The sequence below is a fragment of the Muscardinus avellanarius genome (genome assembly GCF_963383645.1).
Source record: "Muscardinus avellanarius genome assembly, chromosome: 9".
Taxonomy (NCBI): domain Eukaryota; kingdom Metazoa; phylum Chordata; class Mammalia; order Rodentia; family Gliridae; genus Muscardinus; species Muscardinus avellanarius.
In genome coordinates this window covers 102,342,730-102,363,781 of record NC_137795.1, presented here as the reverse complement: position 1 = coordinate 102,363,781, position 21,052 = coordinate 102,342,730, and the positions used below count along the sequence as shown (strand labels likewise).

The 21,052-nt window shown below is 50.5% G+C and overlaps 1 protein-coding gene across 1 annotated transcript; it reads left to right on the top strand.

Moving 5' to 3' along the window:
* Nucleotides 1-5,576: 5,576 nt before the first annotated feature.
* Nucleotides 5,577-21,030, top strand: TRPV6 (transient receptor potential cation channel subfamily V member 6; the record flags this gene model as incomplete). Its single annotated transcript, XM_080701510.1, has 15 exons — nt 5,577-5,809; nt 14,780-14,877; nt 15,020-15,142; nt 15,423-15,560; nt 15,813-15,911; nt 16,052-16,224; nt 16,687-16,833; nt 16,916-17,128; nt 17,432-17,518; nt 17,614-17,690; nt 17,929-18,094; nt 18,446-18,512; nt 18,918-19,186; nt 20,264-20,370; nt 20,742-21,030. The coding sequence occupies exons 1-15, from the start codon at nt 5,682-5,684 to the stop codon at nt 21,028-21,030; spliced, it is 2,181 nt and encodes a 726-aa protein (XP_080557636.1). The 5' UTR covers nt 5,577-5,681.
* Between the last annotated feature and the right edge of the window lie 22 nt (nt 21,031-21,052).

Below are 21,052 nucleotides of genomic sequence, written 5' to 3'. Positions count from 1 at the left end.
AGCTGGCGGCCCACAGGCTCCCTGATGACCTGGCGGCTCCTCTGCAGGCTTTATGAGCTGGCACTCAGCTCCTGAACCCAGTGACTGGAGCAAACTCCACGGGGAGCGAGCACTGGTCTTGACCTCGCCACCCTGCCCTGGCTGTATCCTTGCGACACACGGCTGGCCTGGCTGGTCCTGCTCCTGACCACAGAGCTGATGGACACCCATGAGAGACACCCTGAGAGCACCAGGGCAGAGAGGCATGCTGGAGACAGCGAGAAGGAGCCAGAAAGAGGAAGCCAGAAATTCAGGGCTCCAGAGACCACTCGGAGTCCAAGACATAGCTGCACACACACACACACACCCCATGCATATACAATATCACACACACAGTACATGCACCACACACATCACACACATGTACATATGCACACCACACACACATGTGCATACCACATGCGACCACATAATACATGCATGTGCAAGACACACACCACATGCCACTATGCAATGCATGCATGCACACAACACATACCACACACCACCACACATATATCTATACTACACATCATACACGTGTGCATGTTTCGTGCCACATGCCACGTGCCACCATGCACACATGTGCATGTCACACATCGCCACATATGTGCATGTGCACATCACGTATACACATGGCACACATATGCACACTACACACCATGTATAGATAATATACACATCTCGCATGCACATACACAATACACATGCCATATATACATACACATGAACATACCACAGATACAGTAACACACCACACATATACAATATACCATGCACCTTACACAACACTGCATACACAACACATGCACAACACACTCAAACACGCCCATACATGTACTATATACAACACACATTTATCAATAACACTATAGAATACACACAACATGCATATAGCATATACCACACAAAATATACATTATACAAATCACACACATGTACACACACCACTGCCACAATATATAACACATACAGACACACATTACACAGCAACACGTCCACTACATATATACATACCACACAACACACCCCTCCACACAACATACACACCCCACTACACACCACAAACTGCGTATTACACAGCACACACATCTACACCACACACATACCTCGTCTTTCCTTCATGCAAATACCTCATCTTCCATAACACGCAATACACATGCACAGACCCACATAACATAGACCACAGACATACATAAAACATATAAAGACCAAACACCACAACACACCACCCAAACATGTGCACACGCACGCGTGCACACACACACACACACACACACACACACACACACACACGAGCATAGAGACTAAGACCCTGGGCACAGACGCTGTTGTGGAGTGAGGAGAGGATGAATGAGAGGGGGAAACCCAGGGAAAGGCAGAAAGACAGAGCAAGTAAAGACTCCCGCAGCCAGAGCAGAAGCATGGGCACGACTACCTCCCCCTGATACCAGTGATTCTTAGTGGGCGATGGCTTTGCCACCCAGAGATCACTGGGCAGGGGCATGGCTTTGCCACCCAGAGATCACTGGGCATTATCTAAAGAAATTTCTGGTTGTCCGGGATGAGGGGAGGGAGAGCCAACTGTCACATAGTAAAGAAGGTTCCATGCGGCTGAGCATCCGAAGATGTCAACTACAGACCCAACAGAAAAGAATTATTCCGGGATCAACAGTGTCCAGGTCCAGCAACCATGAAAATAGGCAGAAAGCAGCGCCCCACAGCCCCACAGCCCTCAACTGGGCTGTGTCCCAGCCATTCCCAGAAGCAGTAAGGAGCACATGTGTGCACTTGCGCACGCGCACGCATGCGTGCGCACACACACACACACACACACTGCATCTCACCAGGAAGGTCTGCCTGCCTGCTATCCCTGGATACTTGGGTCAGCTCCCGAAGACCTCTCTGTTGCTTAGAGTTTGAGGCTCAGCCTGAGGCAGGAAGAACAGGCTAGATCAAGCCCCTCCAGTGCATCTCGGCATGCTGGAGATGGTCCAGGTGGCTTCTCAGAGCCTCCCTCCTCACTGAGTCCTGACCCCTTCCGTCCTCCCTGAGGCCTGACCAGAAACCATCATGAAGTCAGGGGCAGATTGGATGTTATCACACTACTCCACCTATCATCCTTGCAGATGGGACCATCGGGAGGGATGTGGGCACTTACTCAGCATCACAGGTCTTCTCAGATTTGCAGTGTGGGCGAGGAGGGCCTTGGAGGGAACAGGATGGCAAGTCTGATGAGCTGGGGCCAGCCCCTGAGACAGCCCTGATATGAACTCCACCCCCCCAACACCGACAGCCTCCTGCATGGGGACCCTTCCAGGCGCTGCCCCAGTGGTGGAGTGGAAATGTGGGCCTCTCATGTGGCTATTCTCAGGATCCTTCCTGTCCTGGGGAAGCCGCTGTCCAGGGAATACAGCCTTCAGATGTGAGACTGGGTGTGAATGGGGATGCCCTTACTAGGCTAGCCCTTGGGTAGCGCCATTATGCCATGGCCCACCCCCCACACTTCTCAGGTGCATGCTGTGGGGTTTCAGGGCTGAGAGGATGGCGCCCTCAGAAGTCCTGAGTCTTCCACCCTTTCTCAGTCCCTTCTCGCGTTCTGCCTCCTCTAGCTGCTGTAGCTGACCCACAGAGCAACCTCAGGTGGAGGAGCCTGAGGAAGCTAAAGGAAACTGGAACCTACTTCTCCCTCCTGCCTCCTGCCACCTCCCTCCCCAGCATGACACACACCTCATTTTCTTCTCCCCGCCCCCAGCTGAGACTAAACTGGGGTCTTTTCCTGGAGCTGAATAGCACAGAGAGGCGGGGTAGGTCACACACAGACAAACACTTGGCTTAATGGGCACAAAGGTCCTGCGTTCAAGGTTTGGATTCTAGAGCCTCCCCCCACCCAGCCTGAACCCACTGACCCTGTGTGGGTGGGGAGGCAGCTAATCGAACTGCATTGTTTGCTCAGGGCTGGATGGCTGGCCTGAGGCCCAACAGCAGGAGCGCACAGAGGAGCTTTCCATTTTAAGGTGACCCTTCCATAACCCACCCACAGAAACCCCACCCTGCACCTTCAAGCTCCTTCTCCCTACACGTGTATTGGTACATGTGCAGATATACCCACCCCACAACCCCATACATTATATGTAACAATCAGCATACAAAACACACACCACACCACAGTACCTAACACAGGCTCCACGGGGACACAACACACACACCAAACACGACATTTACACTGTGATACACACAGCGTGCGCACATGATAACAAACACACATCACATACTTCATGCATTCCTGCATGCCATAAATACACAACACATGGCCTGTATAGACATCATGCCATGCACACATATATATAACATCCACACACATCACATGTGCCATCAGTCACCACATACACAATCCACACACATCCCAAACATACTATGGACACATAATATACACACCACACTCACCAGTAGTACACACACCAAATACAACATGTACACCTGTGCTACACACAGCATGCACACATGATATCAAACACACACCACATACATCATGCATGCCTGCATGCCATATATGCACAATACATGGTGTGTAGACATATACAGAACACACAACTACCACCATGCCATACACATATGTATGCACATATAACATACACACAGATGCCATTAGTCATTATATATACATTCCACACACACCCCAAACTCACTATGGACACACAATATACACACCACACACACCATTAGTATACACACCAAATACAACATGTACAGCTGTGCTACACACAGCATGCACATGTTGTATCAAACACATCCCATATACATGAATACAAAATGCATGGTCTGTATAGACATACACAAAATATACAACTACACCATGTCATACACATACATAACAACCACACACATCACGCCACATGTGCAGTCACCAAACATACCCCAAACACACCATAGACATAATATACACACCACACAGTCCACATACGTACACATGTGAGTATACATACATGCCATCAGACAGACATAACACACATGCCACCCACATCTCTCACACACACACATCACACCCACCTCTCACACACACACTGACACACACTTACATACTCCCTTCACAGCAACTTCCCACTCTCTGCATCAGAGACAGAAAGCAAAGCCTGAAGCTGGAGCCTGGCCCTGCACACCCGCAACGTCCAGCCCCGATGCCCCCCAGGCCATCAGGCCCCTGGCAGCCCTGGGACTTTGGATAAGCCAGGGCCCCCTGGTTTCTGCCACCGGGGCAGCCTCAGGACAACTCCCCTGGCTCCTGTGGAGGTCTATGGGTGGGTAGGCTGTGCTTTCCCAGCATCCTCCTGTGCGGCCATGCCGGTCGTCTCTCCAGGTGTCAGCTAGCCAGGGAGCGTGCGGCACCCCCAGAGCAGGAAGGAGATGGGCCTGGAGCCCCAGGAGTTGGGCTGGCCTCTGCCCCTGCTAGGACCTTGGGTGACTTTACCACATTGAGTTTCATTTTTTTTTTCCCATGGGCAAAATACAGATAATAATACCTGCCTCACAGGTTCCTTGTGAGTGTATGTGGGAACGCTCAATTAAAGGGCCCAGCCCCAGTAGCGGTGAGCAAATGCAGCTGCCTTTACCTGAAGGTTACCGGTTGCTGGCTAAAATATTTGCAAAGTCAGGCATATTCATACTAATTTTTGTTTTCTTCGTTGTCTATCTGAAATTAAAACTGACCTGGGGCATTCTGTATTGTATCTAGTACCACACCTGCTATATGACCACATCCAACCCCCCCCCCCAAAAAAAAAGGAAGAAAAGAAAAGGAAAGGAAAGGAAAGGAAAGAAAAGAAAGATGTACATGAGAAGCTGTATCAGACTTGCAAAGCCTAAAATATTTCCAGTTACTATCTGACCCTTTATAGAAATAGTTTGCTAATCCAAAATTGGTAGAAACTTGGAGTCTTGGCTCCTCTGATACCTCTCCTGGGCCAGGCAAGAGGTTTAACGTGAACGGTCAAGAAAACCTAATTGTCCTGGAAAAGACAAGCGGAGGCACAGAAAAGGGGGACTGGCCAAAAAAGCCCAGTGAGAAAAGTGGGTCCTTCCTCTGGCCTGGCAATGCTGGGCTTGCTTTTCCCTCCTCCACGACCTCCAGTCTCTCAGGTGAGCCTGGCAGTCCAGGCCTTCCCAGAAGAGGCCACTTGGTGTCCCAAAGTCCAGGGGAGAGCTCTCTAATCTCTTTGAAGGCCTCCCCTGCAGTGACTGGCCTGGGGGCAGGGAGAGAGTCTCAGGGTGGAGAAAGAGTTGGAGGTGACGCCAGGCCCCCCAGTAGGCAGGTCTGCGGCAGCCACCTGGCCTGTCTCTTTAAATCTCAGGTAATTTGGGAGGCGGGAGGGTGTGTGTGCACAGCCTCTCCTGCTCACTCCCGGCAGCAGTGGCGGGAGCTCCCAACAGACAACCGGGCCTCGGATTCCCAGCTCTGCCAAGTAGAACAAACTCTGAGTCCTCTGCAGACGGCAGGCCAGGGGGCCACGGGGCGCCTCCCGGGGCCTCACAGGAGAAACAGGAGCCAGGAGACGGGACCTCTACAGAGAGAGGGCAGGCCGGCCCTTGGGGTTGCAAATGTGGCCCCAAGGCCGAGCCCAAGCGGGGTCTGGGCTCAGCACCCCAAGGACCCGGACTTTCACCCCATGGGGTTGTCGCTGCCCAAGGAGAAGGGCTTAATTCTCTGCCTATGGAACAAGTTCTGCAGATGGTTGCAGAGACAGGAATCCTGGGCTCAGAGCCGAGATGAGCAGAACCTGCTGCAACAGAAGAGGTAAGTCTCACGGTCTACTCCAGCTTCCCAGTCCCAGGGCCCTCACCTCCTGTCTTCACTGGGTACCCCTGGCTGGACAGCTGGACAGCTGGAGCTCCTTCCTCAGTTCAGCTTCCTTGGGAAAACACTGTCTCAAGAGTCTTGGTGGGGTGCAGGGTAGCTGCCCAGGATCCGGTGGGAGAGGAGGGGCTGCTGGGTGCACAGGTGTTTCTTATCTTTAAGATCCCATCCAATTCCACAAGCCTCTTGTGAGTACCTCCCTGGGCCTTGTAAGGATTATGGCATCACAGCCCCTCCACCCAAAAGGCGCTGGCAGGTCAGGAAAAGGCCTCATTATAATTTCTCTCTCCCATACCCCTAGAATGGTCTCTCTGGCAGAAACACAGAGTGTCTACAGGTATGCATGAGGGAATGCCTGAATGAATAAGGCAGAGAGGGGAGCGTAGCCACTAGAAACAGCAAATAAGACAAAATGTGAAAATAGTTATCATTCCTGTGTATTTAGCTCAATCAGACCTTGACCAAGGCCACACTAGATTCCGGCACTGGGGCAGGGTGGAGCACAAAGACCCACACAGTTCAGACCCAACCCCGGCTTGCATTTCTCTCTACTGGTGAGAAGTGGCAGGTTCCCTGGCCCAAAATGCCAGATGTGCTGGGGACCAGTGCCCACGGACATCAGGCTGGAGGGCGAGGGGTGGTGCTGAGAGGCTCTAGGGTTTGAGCCCAAGGAACCTGCTGCTTCTGAACAACTCCCTCAAGCTCACTTGACCCCCATCACTACCCCCAGGGGCGAGCTTGGACTTGGAGCGGGGAACAGAAGAGCGGAGGGAATTCCGTGGGATCGTGGGGCCATCCTGTGTGTGTGTGTGTGTGTGTGTGTGTGTGTGTGTGTGTGTGTGTGTGTGTGTTTTCCTTTTTACTGGCTGCCCCCAGTTACTGGCATACTAGAAGGAAGTCCGCCTTCTAGGGCTTTCCCTGGGCCCCTAAGGAGGCAGATAATACCTCTGTTCATAGAGGAAAACCTCAAGTTTAGGTTCTTAGAGTTTTTCTCCATCTCTACAATCAGGGGCCTGTTAGCAGACCAGAAGACTGCTGGGATTTGTTTCTTCTTCTTTTGCTCAGGGATTCTGGGCTGGGGATGGGCTCTTTCTTTGAGCTGTAGCTTCCTGTCTCTCACATCAGCCACCCACCTTTCTCCCCCCTGGGGCTGGGAAAGTGGGTGCTGGGGCACATGTCTGGCTGATGACATATTGGAGCAACAGAATGGCATCGTTGTTAGAGCACAGGTGTCATTGGTTCCACTCATCCTCTTCCCACTCTGAGGACCCTGGGGCCGGGGGCACCAGGCACAAGAGCACAGGAAGGCCGGGACCTTTGAGCAACACACAGGGAAGAACTTGGGCTGGAGCAGACGGCCTGGATGAAAACAGGCCGTTTTCACTAAACTCGCCTGCCCCCCTTTTTCCTAAAGAACATCTGGTGGGCCTCTGCTGCAACCTTGGGCTAGGAAAGCCTAATGCCACCGGTTGTGTGGGAGTGGACGGAGGAGGATGTCTCCTCCATTCCCTGATCTCCTCATCGATTTCCACAGTTCCTTGGCTAGTTTCTTCTTGGACCCCAAGTATGTATAATATTGGCTCTTTTGGGGGTGGGTACTTCCCAGAAGAAGCTGCAATTGTCTGAAAAGGGAGTTTCCTAGTCTATGTAGTCAATGAGACTTTAAAAGGAGGGCATGCTGGTTACCAGGTAGCATGGGATGACCACGTAAGTAAGAATGCTGTGGACAGGTAAAGGGCGAGCTGGGGAGAGAAAGAAGTAACAGTATCGAGAACCTGGCAGTGTACTAGTGACCGTCCTCTACCTTGTCTCACATAACCCCGACCAAGGGCTGTGGAGGTAGGTCCTGCTATCCCCATATGAATGAGGCAAGCCCAGCGCCCCAGAGGGAGGAAGAGGGGAGTCAGAATGTGTGCCAAGCGGGACTCGGAGTGAAAGTTTGCGGTGGGGTCAGGTGGGATTTCTTGGAGGAGCTGCAGTGAAGCAGGAAGGCTGTAAGGTCTCTGCGGGATGACCGCAACACAACCTTCCTCTCTTGAGTCTCAGTTCTGCAACCCGCCTACTTAAATCCAACCTAGGGTCTGGGTTGAAACTCCCATTTCTTCCAGATCACTTCTCCCTCTGGCTTGAGTTTTCCCTTTTCCTGATCTTCAATCCAATGCACTAAACATGTATTGCATATGACAAACTCCACTAGGTCTGGGATGTGGGTACAACACATTCTTTGTTCTCAGAGAGCTCCCATTCTAATGGGCAAGATGTACCAGTGTGCACACACAGATATGCATATACAGTTGACCTTCCTCATCTGCAGATTCAATCTCTCTTTTTTTGTTTGATTGTTCTTTTGCCAGTGCTAGGGATTGAACCCAGGACCTTGATCATGGTAGATAAGCACTCTACCACTGAGCTACACTCCCCAGCCCTCGCATCTGCAGAGTCAACCAACTTTAGAGAGAAAGCAATTCTGAAAAAGTTATGTTGTAGCTGGGCAGGGTGGCGCATGCTTGTAATCCCAGTACTTGGGAGGCTGAGACAGGAGGATTGCGGTTCTTAGACAGCCTCAGCTACTTAGTGAGGCCCTCCACAACTTAGTGAGATCCTGTTTCAAAATAAAGAATAAAAATTAGGGCTGAGGGTATAGCTTGGAGGTAGAATGCCCTTGGGTTCCATCCCTAGTGCCGCAAAAAAAAAAAAAAAAGTTGTTGCTGACATGCATGTACCGTGATGGTTGTGTCTGTAGTGAACATACACAGACTTTTTTTTTCTTATCAGTATTCCCTAAACCATATAATTTAACAACTATTTACACAGTACTCACATTGAATTGGGCATTATAAATCATCTAGAGATGACTTTAAAGTATACAAGAGGGTATGTGAAAACTAGTGCCAGTACCACACCACTGTATAGAAAGGACTTAAATGTTCCTCAAGTTTTGGTATGTATGGAGTCCTGGAATCAATACCTTCAGATGCTGGAGGGATGACTCTACCTGAGGCAAAGGTGAGCTTTGGTGAGGGTCACAAGAAGGGTATAAACAAATCTTAAGGGAACACAGAGAAGGAAGCTGCAGGATCTGATTTCGGCTGGTATGGGGTGTGCTGGGAGGTCACAGAGATTACCTGATGTGACTTCCCCACCCCCTTCAAGGCTGGCACCTGTTTCTCCCCAGGAGGACAAGCAGAAAGGCATGTTGGAGGTCCTTCTCGAGTTAAGGAGTACCTGTAGGAGTAAGTGATAGAAGTGTCTGGAAATTAAGCCCAGGGACTCTCCAGCATACTGCATACTGCTGCCTTGGTAAATACAGCACACACACACACTTGCATTCATGTGTGTCTACTTACGTGTATAAAGGTGTTGGTTGGGGCAGTTAAAGGAAGGTCCGGCTCAATGTCTCCCAATCTCTACTTTCCCCGGAGCGGGTCTTTCTTATCCCATTGCCAGGAGCCTCAGCTGGAGGGAGACGGCCCACAAAGGCCTAGTGTACACCACCTCCGTACACATGACTGCTCCGTCCTTCCTCTGGCCACTGCTCCAGGCCTGCCCCCCACCTCCCAGGAAAAATCAGGAGGAGCCATAAAACTAGAAGAACCACATAATTTAGTCCTGTGAGCCCCGGGCTATGTTCTTGGCCGAGCTTTCTGCTTTTTAACCCCATGGGATCTCCTGGCAGTCTTTTGTCATACCGCCTGAGTTCTCTTTTCTGAAAAATGGGAGAATCACTCAACCCATGTCAAGGGTTGCAGGGAGCAAAAGTGAAGTTAAGGGAGATTTTTTTTTTTTTTTTTGGAAACTGAAAGGTGTGTGTAACAAATGGGATTATTGTTAATTAAAAATAGATAGAAGCCAGGGGCGTGGTGGTACATGCTTGTAGTCCTAGCATTTGGGAGGAGGATGAGGGTTTGTGGCTGTCCTCAGCTACTTAGTGAGGCCCTTGCAACTCAGTGAGACCCTGTTTCAAAATAAAGGATAAAAAATAGAGCTGGGTGTGTGTGGCTTGGAGGTAGAATGCCCCTGGGTTCCATTCCTGGTTCCATACACACACACACACACACACACACACACACACACACACACACACACACACACAAAGGGAGAGAGAGAGAGGTAGCAGAAGAAAGACACCTCCCAATGATGGGATGAGACAGAGGGGCTGTGAACTTTCTCCTAACAGAAAGATTCTACGGACAAGCGCTGTGTAACTCTACCAACCCCACCCAAGGGCACAGTTATCTGAGAGGGACTTCAGGAACCCAAGGACCCACCTTTCTCCACACAGCACCTTCTGTGGTCTCTAAGTCTCTTCCAATGCTGATCAGAACAAAGAACAGAGCATGGCTAATGGGGCATCAGTCCCAGGCCTGCCTCTGCCTTGTCCGGAAAAATCACATCAGAGCTCCAGGCCTCTCTTTTCATCTCTTACTTGAACAGATTAGACTCGATTTCTGAGCACTTTCTAGCCCAACACTTTTGGTGAGAACTTTCCTTGAGACTCTCCAAGATCCTGCCTTATTTTCTAGCACCAAAAACACAGCTTGACTCGTTTACATGGTACACACAGATGGACACGCGCCTAAGAATGAGAACCGTGGCGTTAGCACCTGTTTCTTCCTCTCCACTGCGAAGGAAGTTGAGGACCCTCAGGTGGTGGCCCAAAGGTGGCTCTGAGTGGGAGATCATTGATTTATTTACTCTATAAAAATGTGCCCCGAGTTCCATAGCTGGTTTTCGACTAAACCAATATTTAATTCAGTTCATAATTAATTACCCAGTAAAACAAAACATCCAAGAACCTGAAAATACATGTCATGCTGTGATAATTTAAGATATGCTCTATGACTTCTTTTTGCTACTTAATCAGTGGGAACTTAAATGGCTTCACCTTTTTTGTTTCTTTTCTAGTTGAGTATTTAATGATCTGTTACAAAGTATTTTGTATGTATATGGAATTTCTAATTCTTTTTTTGTGTGAAGAATCATTTTTCTTTACTGGATTAAGAATAATTGCACCTCTGAGTCAGGATTTTCCTACCTGGGCATGGTTAACATTTGAGGCAAGATAACTCTGTAGTCGGAGGCTGTCTTTTGCAGAATATTTAACGGTGTCCTCTCCCTCAACCCATCAGGTGGTGACAGTAGCACACCCCTGTCCCTTGGTTATGATTAAAAACCCTGTGATGGTCTACTATTGGGGGCTTGGTACTCCCTACCCTTCCTTTATGGGTAGTTAGATGTTTTGGGGTCAGTCTCCTTACTGCCAAGAACTAGACCTAAGGTTTTCTCTGCTGTCCCCTCGTGGCCTGATTGTGTCATTGCAAGTAATGGCTCTGCTCAGTATCATTAGAACTGCCCCCCCCCCAAAAAAAAAAAAATCCCCTTTTTTCCCCCCCTGGATTCTGGAATTTACAACCAGAGGAGGCCATTTCTCTCCAAACCTTGGTGAGTAGGGTTGTAAGCTGTGTCGTTCTCCAGGGTATGGGGGCTGGCTTACCAGATGAGATACAAGACACTCCAATTTGAATTAAAGATGAAGTTGTTCGTATAAGCACATCCCATTATTGCATGGAACTGACTTACATTTTAAAAAGCAGCATATTTGAAATTCAAATTTAACTGAGCTTCCTGCATGTTTGCTTGGTAAATCTGGAAACCTTAGTTCCTTCTCAGGCCCATGTGGCTATCAGCAGGGAAAAGAAAAGGAGTACACCGGAAATACAAGTTTGTGAGGGTCATCTGCAGGCTTCAGAGATGTGTAGGGGCCAACAGAGAAATCTTTGGGCTCCTAGTATAGAGGAAGAGGCAGATAGTAATTATTACAACACACAGTGCAAGATTCTAGAATAAAATTAAGTTCAAAGGAGAGAATAGGAACAGTCCTGCAGACAGTGTATGTGTGGAGTATGTGATGGGGAAGGGGAAAGCCTTTGTTTTCTATGTGCTAGTTCTTGAATATCTATAGGGAGCCAGACATGGTGGCACAGTGCCTATAATCCCAGAATTTAGGAGACTGAAACAGGAGGATTGCAGGTTCGAGGCCAGCCTCAGCAACTTAGTAAGATTCTCAGCAACTGAGCTAGACTTTGTTTCAAAAAAAAGTTAAATAAGGAGATTAATTCCCAATACCAAAAAAAAAAAAAAATCTATAGGGAAAGGGAAGGGAAGGGGTTAGTGCTGATGAAGGAGATGTTGAAAACTTGTTTTGCAGCTATGTTTGCATACCAAGCTTACTGTTTTTCACGTAGATTATATGTTTGCTTAGGGTTGGCTTAGGGGGTGGCAGATGGATAATAAGGCGGGGCAGTGAAGCCAAACCACACTTTGGCACCGCTACTGAGTCATTCGTTCTGCAGCGAGCTAGCGTCAGCGAGCACCCGCTGCACACTCGGCATTTGCTCCGGCACCAGCATGCAGAATAGACAATAAACAATGGAGGGCCGGGGGAGTGGATTCTAGGAAGGAGCCCTGTGGGCGCGGGCACAGGGAGAACGGGTGCTGTGTGCAGCTGAGGTGTGTGGGGAGACCCGGGTGCTGGTGTCAGGAGTGGGAGGAGCAGCGGGTGGAAGAGAGTTGCACAAAGACCTTAAAGGACCTCTGTATTGCCGATCCCTGGGCACCGAAGGACCCATGGGGCTTTTGTAAGCTGCGATTGCAGTTGCCACTGGGAAAACTGGTCTTGACAGCATCCAGAAGGATGGAGTAGAGGTAAGAGAGGGTGCAGGGAAACCAGTTAGAATGTTTTGCTGATCTTGGGCTACGGAAGGAGGACATGGATTAATGAGGCTTCGTGAAGACACGAAAGGAGCGCACGGAGACTGAACTTTAGATGTTGTCTTGATGGGACCTTGTGGTGGCCCATGTGACCTGCAGGGGACGATGGGGGCTCAGAGCGGGGAGATGTGAGCCATTTCCCGTCTCCTGGTTGCCCATCTGCTCCGGCCTCACAGTAGATTTCTTGCTGCCACCGGCGCTTCAGGTCACGAGCTCCTGTCAACGTCCCGTTGTGTATCACATAATTGGCCATCTACGGATAAATAAGGTCATTTCATTCACTCCCTTAGGAAGACCAAATGGCTCTAGGCTGAAAGAGAAAATTGAATAAGAAAGATCCATGTATCTTAGTTGGGGTGAGTTTTCATTTTATGAGAGATTTTTAGCTCAACGTTTGGAATATGCCTAGAGAAATGATCCAGGGATTCATAGAAGACAATTTTGCCTAAAACAAGTGAAAAGCAGATAATAAATAAGAAAGGACTAAGGACCAGGGGGAGAAAAGAACCTATGAATCTTAAATTCGGTAAGCCCAAGAAGGATAAAAGGGGAAAATAAGGACATCCGCATCCACATGACAGGCATCGAATGAATCCTCCAAATTGGATTCTCCGCGTTTCTCAGCAGCTCTCATTGTTGGCTGCAGTTTATATCTTCACAGGTGCTAATGGTAGAAATAAAATAGCACCTAAGGCCCTGTAGGTAGCAGGTGTGAGAGTGATGGACCCACTGCTTCCTCAGCTTTAATTTGTGCTGTTCGAAAATGGAGATTTCTGAGCCTGCCTGCATTTTTTACCTCGGATGTTTCACATGCAGGGGCCATGCTCAAAGAACTGCTGGCTTGAGGATGTGCACCAGGAATGGGGTGCATATTCTCTCTCCCTCCCCGCCCCCTCTCTCATACTAGGGATCAAATCCAGGGTGTTCTGCCTCTGAGCTATACTCTCAACCCTATTTTATTTTTTATTTTAAAATAGGGTATTGCTAAATTGCTGAGGCTGCCCTCAAACCTATAATCCTCCTATCTCAGCCTCCCAAATACTGGGATTATAGGTATACAAGCATGCAGACTTATAGATGATTGAGGGTTTTCTTAAGCTACAGACTCTGATTTTCCAGTTGGAAGGGTGGGCCTGAAAGTTGACAGTTCTCATAAGTGCTCTTAATGTGACGATGATCCAAAGATTCGCCTTAAACTGTAAGGATTAAGATGTGAGAAGACAGGAGAGAGAAAGAGAGAGAGAGAGAGAGAGAGAGAGAGAGAGAGAGAGAGAATGAGAATGTATGAGAATATATCAGTGGCCATCCAGGAGGAAAGGAAGCCTAGAACTGGGCCTTTTCCAGGGCTACCACTACTGTCATAGAGAGGAGGAATGTGCAGAAATCTAAGGGTTCTGTCAAGAAGGTCTAGTAGAGCCGGGCATGGTGGCGCATGGTTCCCAGCATTCGGGAGGCTGAGACAAGAAGATCCAGGTTCACGGCCAGCCTCAACTACTTAGTGAGAGCCTTTGCAACCCAGTGAGACCTTGTTTCAAAATAAGGAATAAAAAATAGGGCTGAGGGTATAGGTCAGAGGTAGACTACCCCTGGGTTCCATCCACACACAAAAAAGGTCTAGTAGGCAGAGCATCACATATCACATGACAGGAGAGGATCTGCTGGCCCCCTAGTGTTGACTTCCTCCACAAATACAGGAGAGGAGCTCCCTGAGCCTCTAGTTCATGCAAAACAGGCTAATCCTGGAGGACAGTCTCAGGGCACTGGCAGTGGCTAATGCAGGACTATTCCAGAGGTAAACAGGTCAGGAAGGGAATGTGTACTTAGGTAAAACTCCTCCCCTCCTCACTCAAGATACAAGACACACACACACACACACACACACACACACTACATTCTGACTTCAGCACTGTGGTCAAGGGAGAATAGCAGATCAGTCACTGCACTCTTCCACACAGGCTAAATGAGGAAAGAATTGGCTCGTGTTGACTGACTGGTCATGAGAGAGGCTGGGTGAGCTTTACACTGCAAAGGCCCCACCCGCCCGGGTTAGGGACCTCGGGATCTGTAGGAAACAAGCCATCCTGAGTCCCACCACCGAGTGTGCTCAGTCACCGCCTCTCTCATCCCATTCCTCGGTAGGATCTGGGAGTCTCCTCTCCTTCTAGCGGCCAAGGAAAACAATGTCCAAGTTCTGAGCAAGCTGCTTAAGTACGATGCCTGCGAGGTGCACCAGAGAGGTGAGGAGCAGAACCCCAGCACCCATCTCCAGGGTCAGCTCACACATGGGCCTTCCCAGGAGAAACGAGGACTTCGAGTCTATACGGTCCCCATTCCCATGCCCCAGAGAGGCCATATGACTCTTTCCTCTGCAAACACCAGGAGCCATGGGGGAGACGGCGCTGCACGTAGCAGCCCTTTATGACAACCTGGAGGCCGCCGTGGTGCTGATGGAGGCTGCCCCAGAGCTGGTCTTTGAGCCCATGACCTCTGAGCTGTATGAAGGTGAGGCCCCAGGGCCCAGGATGAAGACGAAGGTGTGGTGTCATGGGTCTTTGCAGCTACTTTTGCACATCACTGGAACATCTGGCCTCTGAAATGCCAGAGCCCTGAAGTGGGAAAGAGGTGGAGAGGGGGCAGCCAGATCCCCTGGGAACCTAAAAACCCACGGATTCCCATTCTCCATCCCATCCTCTCATCCCAGGGAAGAGACTGTGGGTGCAAATAAGAGGGATCTCTTTAGGGTCCTGGGGGCACTCCTGACTGACAGCTGTCTCTGGACCAGGTCAGACTGCACTGCACATCGCTGTCATGAACCAGAACATGAACCTGGTGCGCGCCCTGCTCGCCCGTGGGGCCAGTGTCTCTGCCAGAGCTACAGGCACCGCCTTCCAGTACAGCCACCACAACCTCATCTACTATGGTGAGGGCTCAGCCAGGCTGGGGAAGGGGAGGTGCAGAGCTGGCAGGGCCTGTGGAGGAGGGCACAGGAGGGTCTTACCCTCAGCTCCCAAAGCCAGTTCCTATGACCCCCTTCACTATCCTTTCCTCTGGTTCTACTGCACAAGTGTCCCCAGCCCCAAGCTGAGATGCAGAAGGAGGAGGCAGGCCTCCAGGAGCTGTTGCCCTCTCAGCCTGGACCTGCTCTCACCTGCCATGTCTCCTGTGTTCTCAGGGGAGCACCCTTTGTCCTTTGCTGCCTGTGTGGGCAACGAGGAGCTTGTGCGGCTGCTCATCGAGCATGGAGCTGACATCCGGGCCCAGGACTCCCTGGGTGAGAGCTGGGGCCAGGACCAGGCCCTGGGATGCAGTAGGGGACAGGAGGGAGGAGCTGGGACAGGCTGCCCCCTGGGTGTGGCTGGGACCCTCAGGGACATTAGTCCTGTGGCCACCTGACTTGCATGTCCTCCCCAGGAAACACAGTGCTGCATATCCTCATCCTGCAGCCCAACAAAACCTTTGCCTGCCAGATGTACAACCTGCTGCTGTCCTATGATGGAGGGGACCACCTGCAGCCTCTGGAGCTCGTGCCCAACCATCAGGGCCTCACCCCCTTCAAGCTGGCTGGAGTGGAGGGGAACACTGTGGTGAGGGCTCCAGGGTCTACACCGTCTCCCTAATGACCCACATCCTACCTGCTAGCCCTGGCAGGAAATAGGCATCAGGACAGATCTTTATTGCTTGGCTCCCATTCTCAGTCAAAATGAGATTTATTTCTAAACCCCTATCTCTCTTGTCCCTCTCTTCTGCCTTTTTTCTCTGACCTGAGTGTTGGACACATACACGGTCTTGATCCAAGCTTGAACTGTCTGTAACACCAGCATCCCCCTGGCCTCTCTCATTCTCCCTCCCAAGCTCTAGAGAGAGTCACACGGGAGGAAGATGGGCCTAAAGTTAGAATGAACATGTCTCTTTCTCCAAAGACCAAGGGCATTAAGGGAAGGGCTTCCACCCCCTCCATTGCTGACATCCTCCGCCACTCTCAGTCCCTCCACCCTGCACGGCGTCCCCTCTTCTTGCCGACCCTGACGCCCTCCACTCTTTCTCAGATGTTCCAATACCTGATGCAGAAGCGGAAGCACATCCAGTGGACATACGGGCCCCTGACGTCCACCCTCTACGACCTCACGGAGATCGATTCCTCCGGGGATGACCAGTCCCTGCTGGAACTTATCGTCACCACCAAGAAGAGGGAGGTACGAGGTCTTCACAGCAGAGTGGCTAGCATGGGCTTCTGGGGGTGTCTCGGGCTGCCTGATCTCTTTCTTTCTACTGCAGGCTCGCCAGATCCTGGACCAGACTCCAGTGAAGGAGCTGGTGAGCCTCAAGTGGAAGAGGTATGGGCGGCCCTACTTCTGCGTGCTGGGGGCCATCTACCTCCTCTACATCATCTGCTTCACCATGTGCTGCGTCTACCGCCCCCTCAAGCCCAGGACCACTAACCGCACCAGTCCCCGGGACAACACCCTCCTGCAGCAGAAGCTCCTTCAGGTGACATCCTCAGGGTGGTAGACTCACAGGGCAGGTCCCTTTCTATTCTTTTCTGGGTTTGGTTTCACTTTCCTGTCCTCCTATCTCCATTTCTCCCCACACCCAGGAGCTCTGATACCCAGGCAGAGCTCAAAATGCATACACAGAAACACACATACACTTACTCTGGTAGGAGCAGTGTTTGAGACCAACTGCATCTAAGAGGTTAGAAAGTCTTGACAGGGTTGCTGGCCCGAGGCTCCAGGAAAGGCAGCACAAGCCCACAAAAGCTCTGTGCACTCTGACAATGCTCTTGCCCCTCAGGAGGCCTATGTGACCCCCCAGGATAACCTCCGGCTGGTGGGGGAGCTGGTGACCGTCATCGGGGCTGTGATCATCCTGCTGGTAGAGGTGAGGGGTGGCTCCAGAGTGAGGCTGTCTGCCCTGGGGACCCAGCCTGAGTTTCAATCTACAAGCATCCTTGTGTCTTCCTAACTTCTATCTAGGTTCCAGACATCTTCAGGCTGGGGGTCACTCGATTTTTTGGACGTACCATCCTTGGGGGACCATTTCATGTCATCATGTGAGTCCCCTCCCCCTCCCTTCATTCACCAGGGTTCCAGTTTCCCTCCCTGAATTCCTGACTTCCAAAGAACCTGACCTCCAGAGATCCTTCCCCAGCCCTGTGTGTCTCCCTGTGCACTGAGTGTGGGAAGGCCGGATCTGAATGTGTGGGAACTATCCTGGTTACACTCTTGCTGTCGGGTCCCCAGCATAGTCCCAGACCTCTTCTCATGGCCCCCTTCCTGCTCTCCCATCAGTATCACCCATGCCTTAATGGTGCTGGTAACCATGGTGATGCGGCTCACCAACACGGATGGAGAGGTGGTACCCATGTCCTTTGCCCTGGTGCTGGGCTGGTGCAATGTCATGTATTTTGCTCGAGGATTCCAGATGCTGGGCCCCTTCACTATCATGATCCAGAAGGTTAGTGCCTCCCCTCTGCTTCCCAGATTAAGGTCCCAGACAAGGGTCAGCAAACACCTCTGTAGCGGGCCAAAGAGTAAATATTTCAGGTTTTGTGAGCCATACATAGTCCGTTTTGCATATTGCCCTTTTCTTTTTTCAAACAATACTATAAAAAATGTTAAAAAACATTCTTAGTTCAAGTTCCACACCCAAAACAGGCCAGGTCTATTTGGCCTGCAAGCCATCCTTTTGCTAAACCCTTTTCTTGCGGGGGTGGAGCTGTTAGACTTCCCCGGGTGAGACCTGTGAGCTCTGGATGGAGCAATTTCTCAGAGAAGGTGTGTTCTCCGTGCCTCCTCTTCCCTTTAGATGATTTTTGGTGACCTGATGCGATTCTGCTGGCTAATGGCTGTGGTCATCCTGGGCTTTGCTTCAGGTAAATCTCCTTTCTAGGCTGGCAGCCATGGGAGGGAGGGGTTGCGGGAACCTATGGGATACAGAATGCTTCAGGCTAAACTTGAGGGAGCAGGAAATGAAGAGGAAAGGCAGAGGTCAGAGGAGGCTGTATGATGTCTGAGGATGTGGATGTCCCTCAGAAGTCTTCCTAACTCCTGTCCAAGTTCCAGACATTCCTGAAACCAGAAATTTCAGAGGTGGCTCTTGGGATTAGGATGAGTCTTATAGAAAATTTGAAAACATAAAGACTTAAAACATGGAGTGTTGCAGGGATGAGGTGATCCTGGAGCTGGGAGGATAGGGAGAAAATGGGCAGCAAAGAGCTGGTTGTGGGCTAGCCATGATGTGAGCTCCATGGCAACTCTCACCCCCTTGGGTGGAGCAGCCTTCTATATCATCTTCCAGACAGAGGATCCTGATGAGCTGGGCCATTTCTACGATTACCCTATGGCACTGTTCAGCACCTTTGAGCTGTTCCTCACCATCATCGATGGCCCTGCCAACTACGATGTGGATCTGCCCTTCATGTACAGCATCACCTACGCTGCCTTCGCCATCATCGCCACCCTGCTCATGCTCAACCTCCTCATCGCCATGATGGGTGACACTCACTGGCGAGTGGCTCACGAGCGGGATGAGCTCTGGAGGGCCCAGGTAAGCTCCTGGTGGCTGGGAGGGGGAGTGACAGCCATCCCCTTCTTGCCCAGGACTTGGCCATGACCAGATAGAAGCAGGTATTTTGAACCTACAGATGCTCGGCTAGTTGCCGCAAAGTCTGCCAAATAATGTCAAGTGCACAGAAGAATTGGATTAGCAATACAACTGAGCCACGCTGGAACCTCTGCAAAGAATCCCTCATAGTTTCCTTGGCAATTAAAACAGTCTTTTCTAGCGTAATGAACAGGAAATAAAGCCAACGGTGGCCAAAATTGCACTCAGTAAATTTTGCTCCCAAGAGAGCATGGAAGTACCGAGTCTCCTTGACAATATTGAAGTCTGCAAAATTTGACCCAGAAAAATTGGGAGTGTTAAAAATAATGCCATAAAAAATTTCCTGTATTAGCAGAAGCTATCTTCAGTCAGATCATCACGATGGGCCTAAGAGACAATTAGATGAATCAAATCCTCCTTTTAAAATATACTTAGTAAAGGATAGATCGCAACAAAAATAATTCCAGCAACATAAAAATGGAAATTCCAAACACCGGAAGGCATTGAACTATGGTTTGGAAAGAACAGAGTAGAACCTACACTGGCTAAATGGGGTTTGCTTTGGGAACTATGTTCTCCGTGAAAAATATGTTGACATTATATTTCCAAGTATTTACATTTCTAAGTGGCTTTTATGTAAGGACAAAACATTCAGAGGCTCTTAAGACCCCTCTTTACTTGCATTGCTGTTTTTCCTGTCTTTTCTGGAATAAGCTCTCTCATCCCAAGACAGCACTCTTCCTCCTCTGTATCCCACCTGGCTTTGCCATGATGTCAAGTCATGGCATAAAGAATTGTGGGGCTCAAGTCCCCTCAACTCTTCAACGGGAGAAGCTGGATAAAACTCAAACCACCATCCCAGGTCAGGGGTGTGACTCAACTTTGGGAAGCCATGAGTTCCCAAGATTCCTTGCTGTTACAAAAACGAGCTGTCTGCCCAGCCTCCTCTCCTTCCTTCACCCCTCTCCTAAGTCAACACCCAGACTCCTCTCTCACTCCCCCTCTTGTCCCCATACACAGGTGGTAGCTACCACGGTGATGCTGGAACGGAAGCTGCCTCGCTGCCTGTGGCCTCGATCTGGGATCTGTGGGAGCGAGTATGGGCTGGGGAACCGCTGGTTCCTGCGGTAAGTGATGGTGCCTTTACGTCCCTGAACTTTTACACTTTCGTATGGTATCCATTTGCTCAGACCACCTCATGCTCCCGGGGTGCCCATAGAGGCCTGTGCATTCTGTAGGCCCCAGGTCCTTTGACTGGGCTGTGGTCCCACTGGGAGCTGGGACCCCTCAAAGCATCCTGCGAGTGGTAGACTGGAGCCTGCAGCTTGCTGAGGTTTGGCTGCTGAGAGGCAGGTATCCTATACCCCTACCAGGCAGAGAAGGAAAAGGACCAGTAGTGGTAGAGCTGGGGCAAGGCTGGGTGGAGAGGAACCATGTGTTAGTCTTGAATCTGTTCTTCAATTCCTGCCCTCTCTCAAATCTTCCTCCCACTTCTCAGGGTGGAAGACAGGCAGGACCTCAACCGGCAACGGATGCTACGCTACGCACAGGCCTTCCAACAACAGGAAGCCCTCTCTGAGGACCTGGACAAAGACTCAGGGGAAAAACTGGAGCTGGGCTACTCCATGGGCGCCCATCTGTCTTTTCCTACGCCCTCTGTGTCTCGAAGTACCTCCCGAAGCAGCAGTAACTGGGAAAGGCTTCGGCAAGGGACCTTACGGAGGGACCTGTGCGGGGTGGTCAACCGGGGCCTGGAAGATGGGGAGGGCTGGGAGTACCAGATCTGAGTGCTGTCGGCAGCGAGACAAA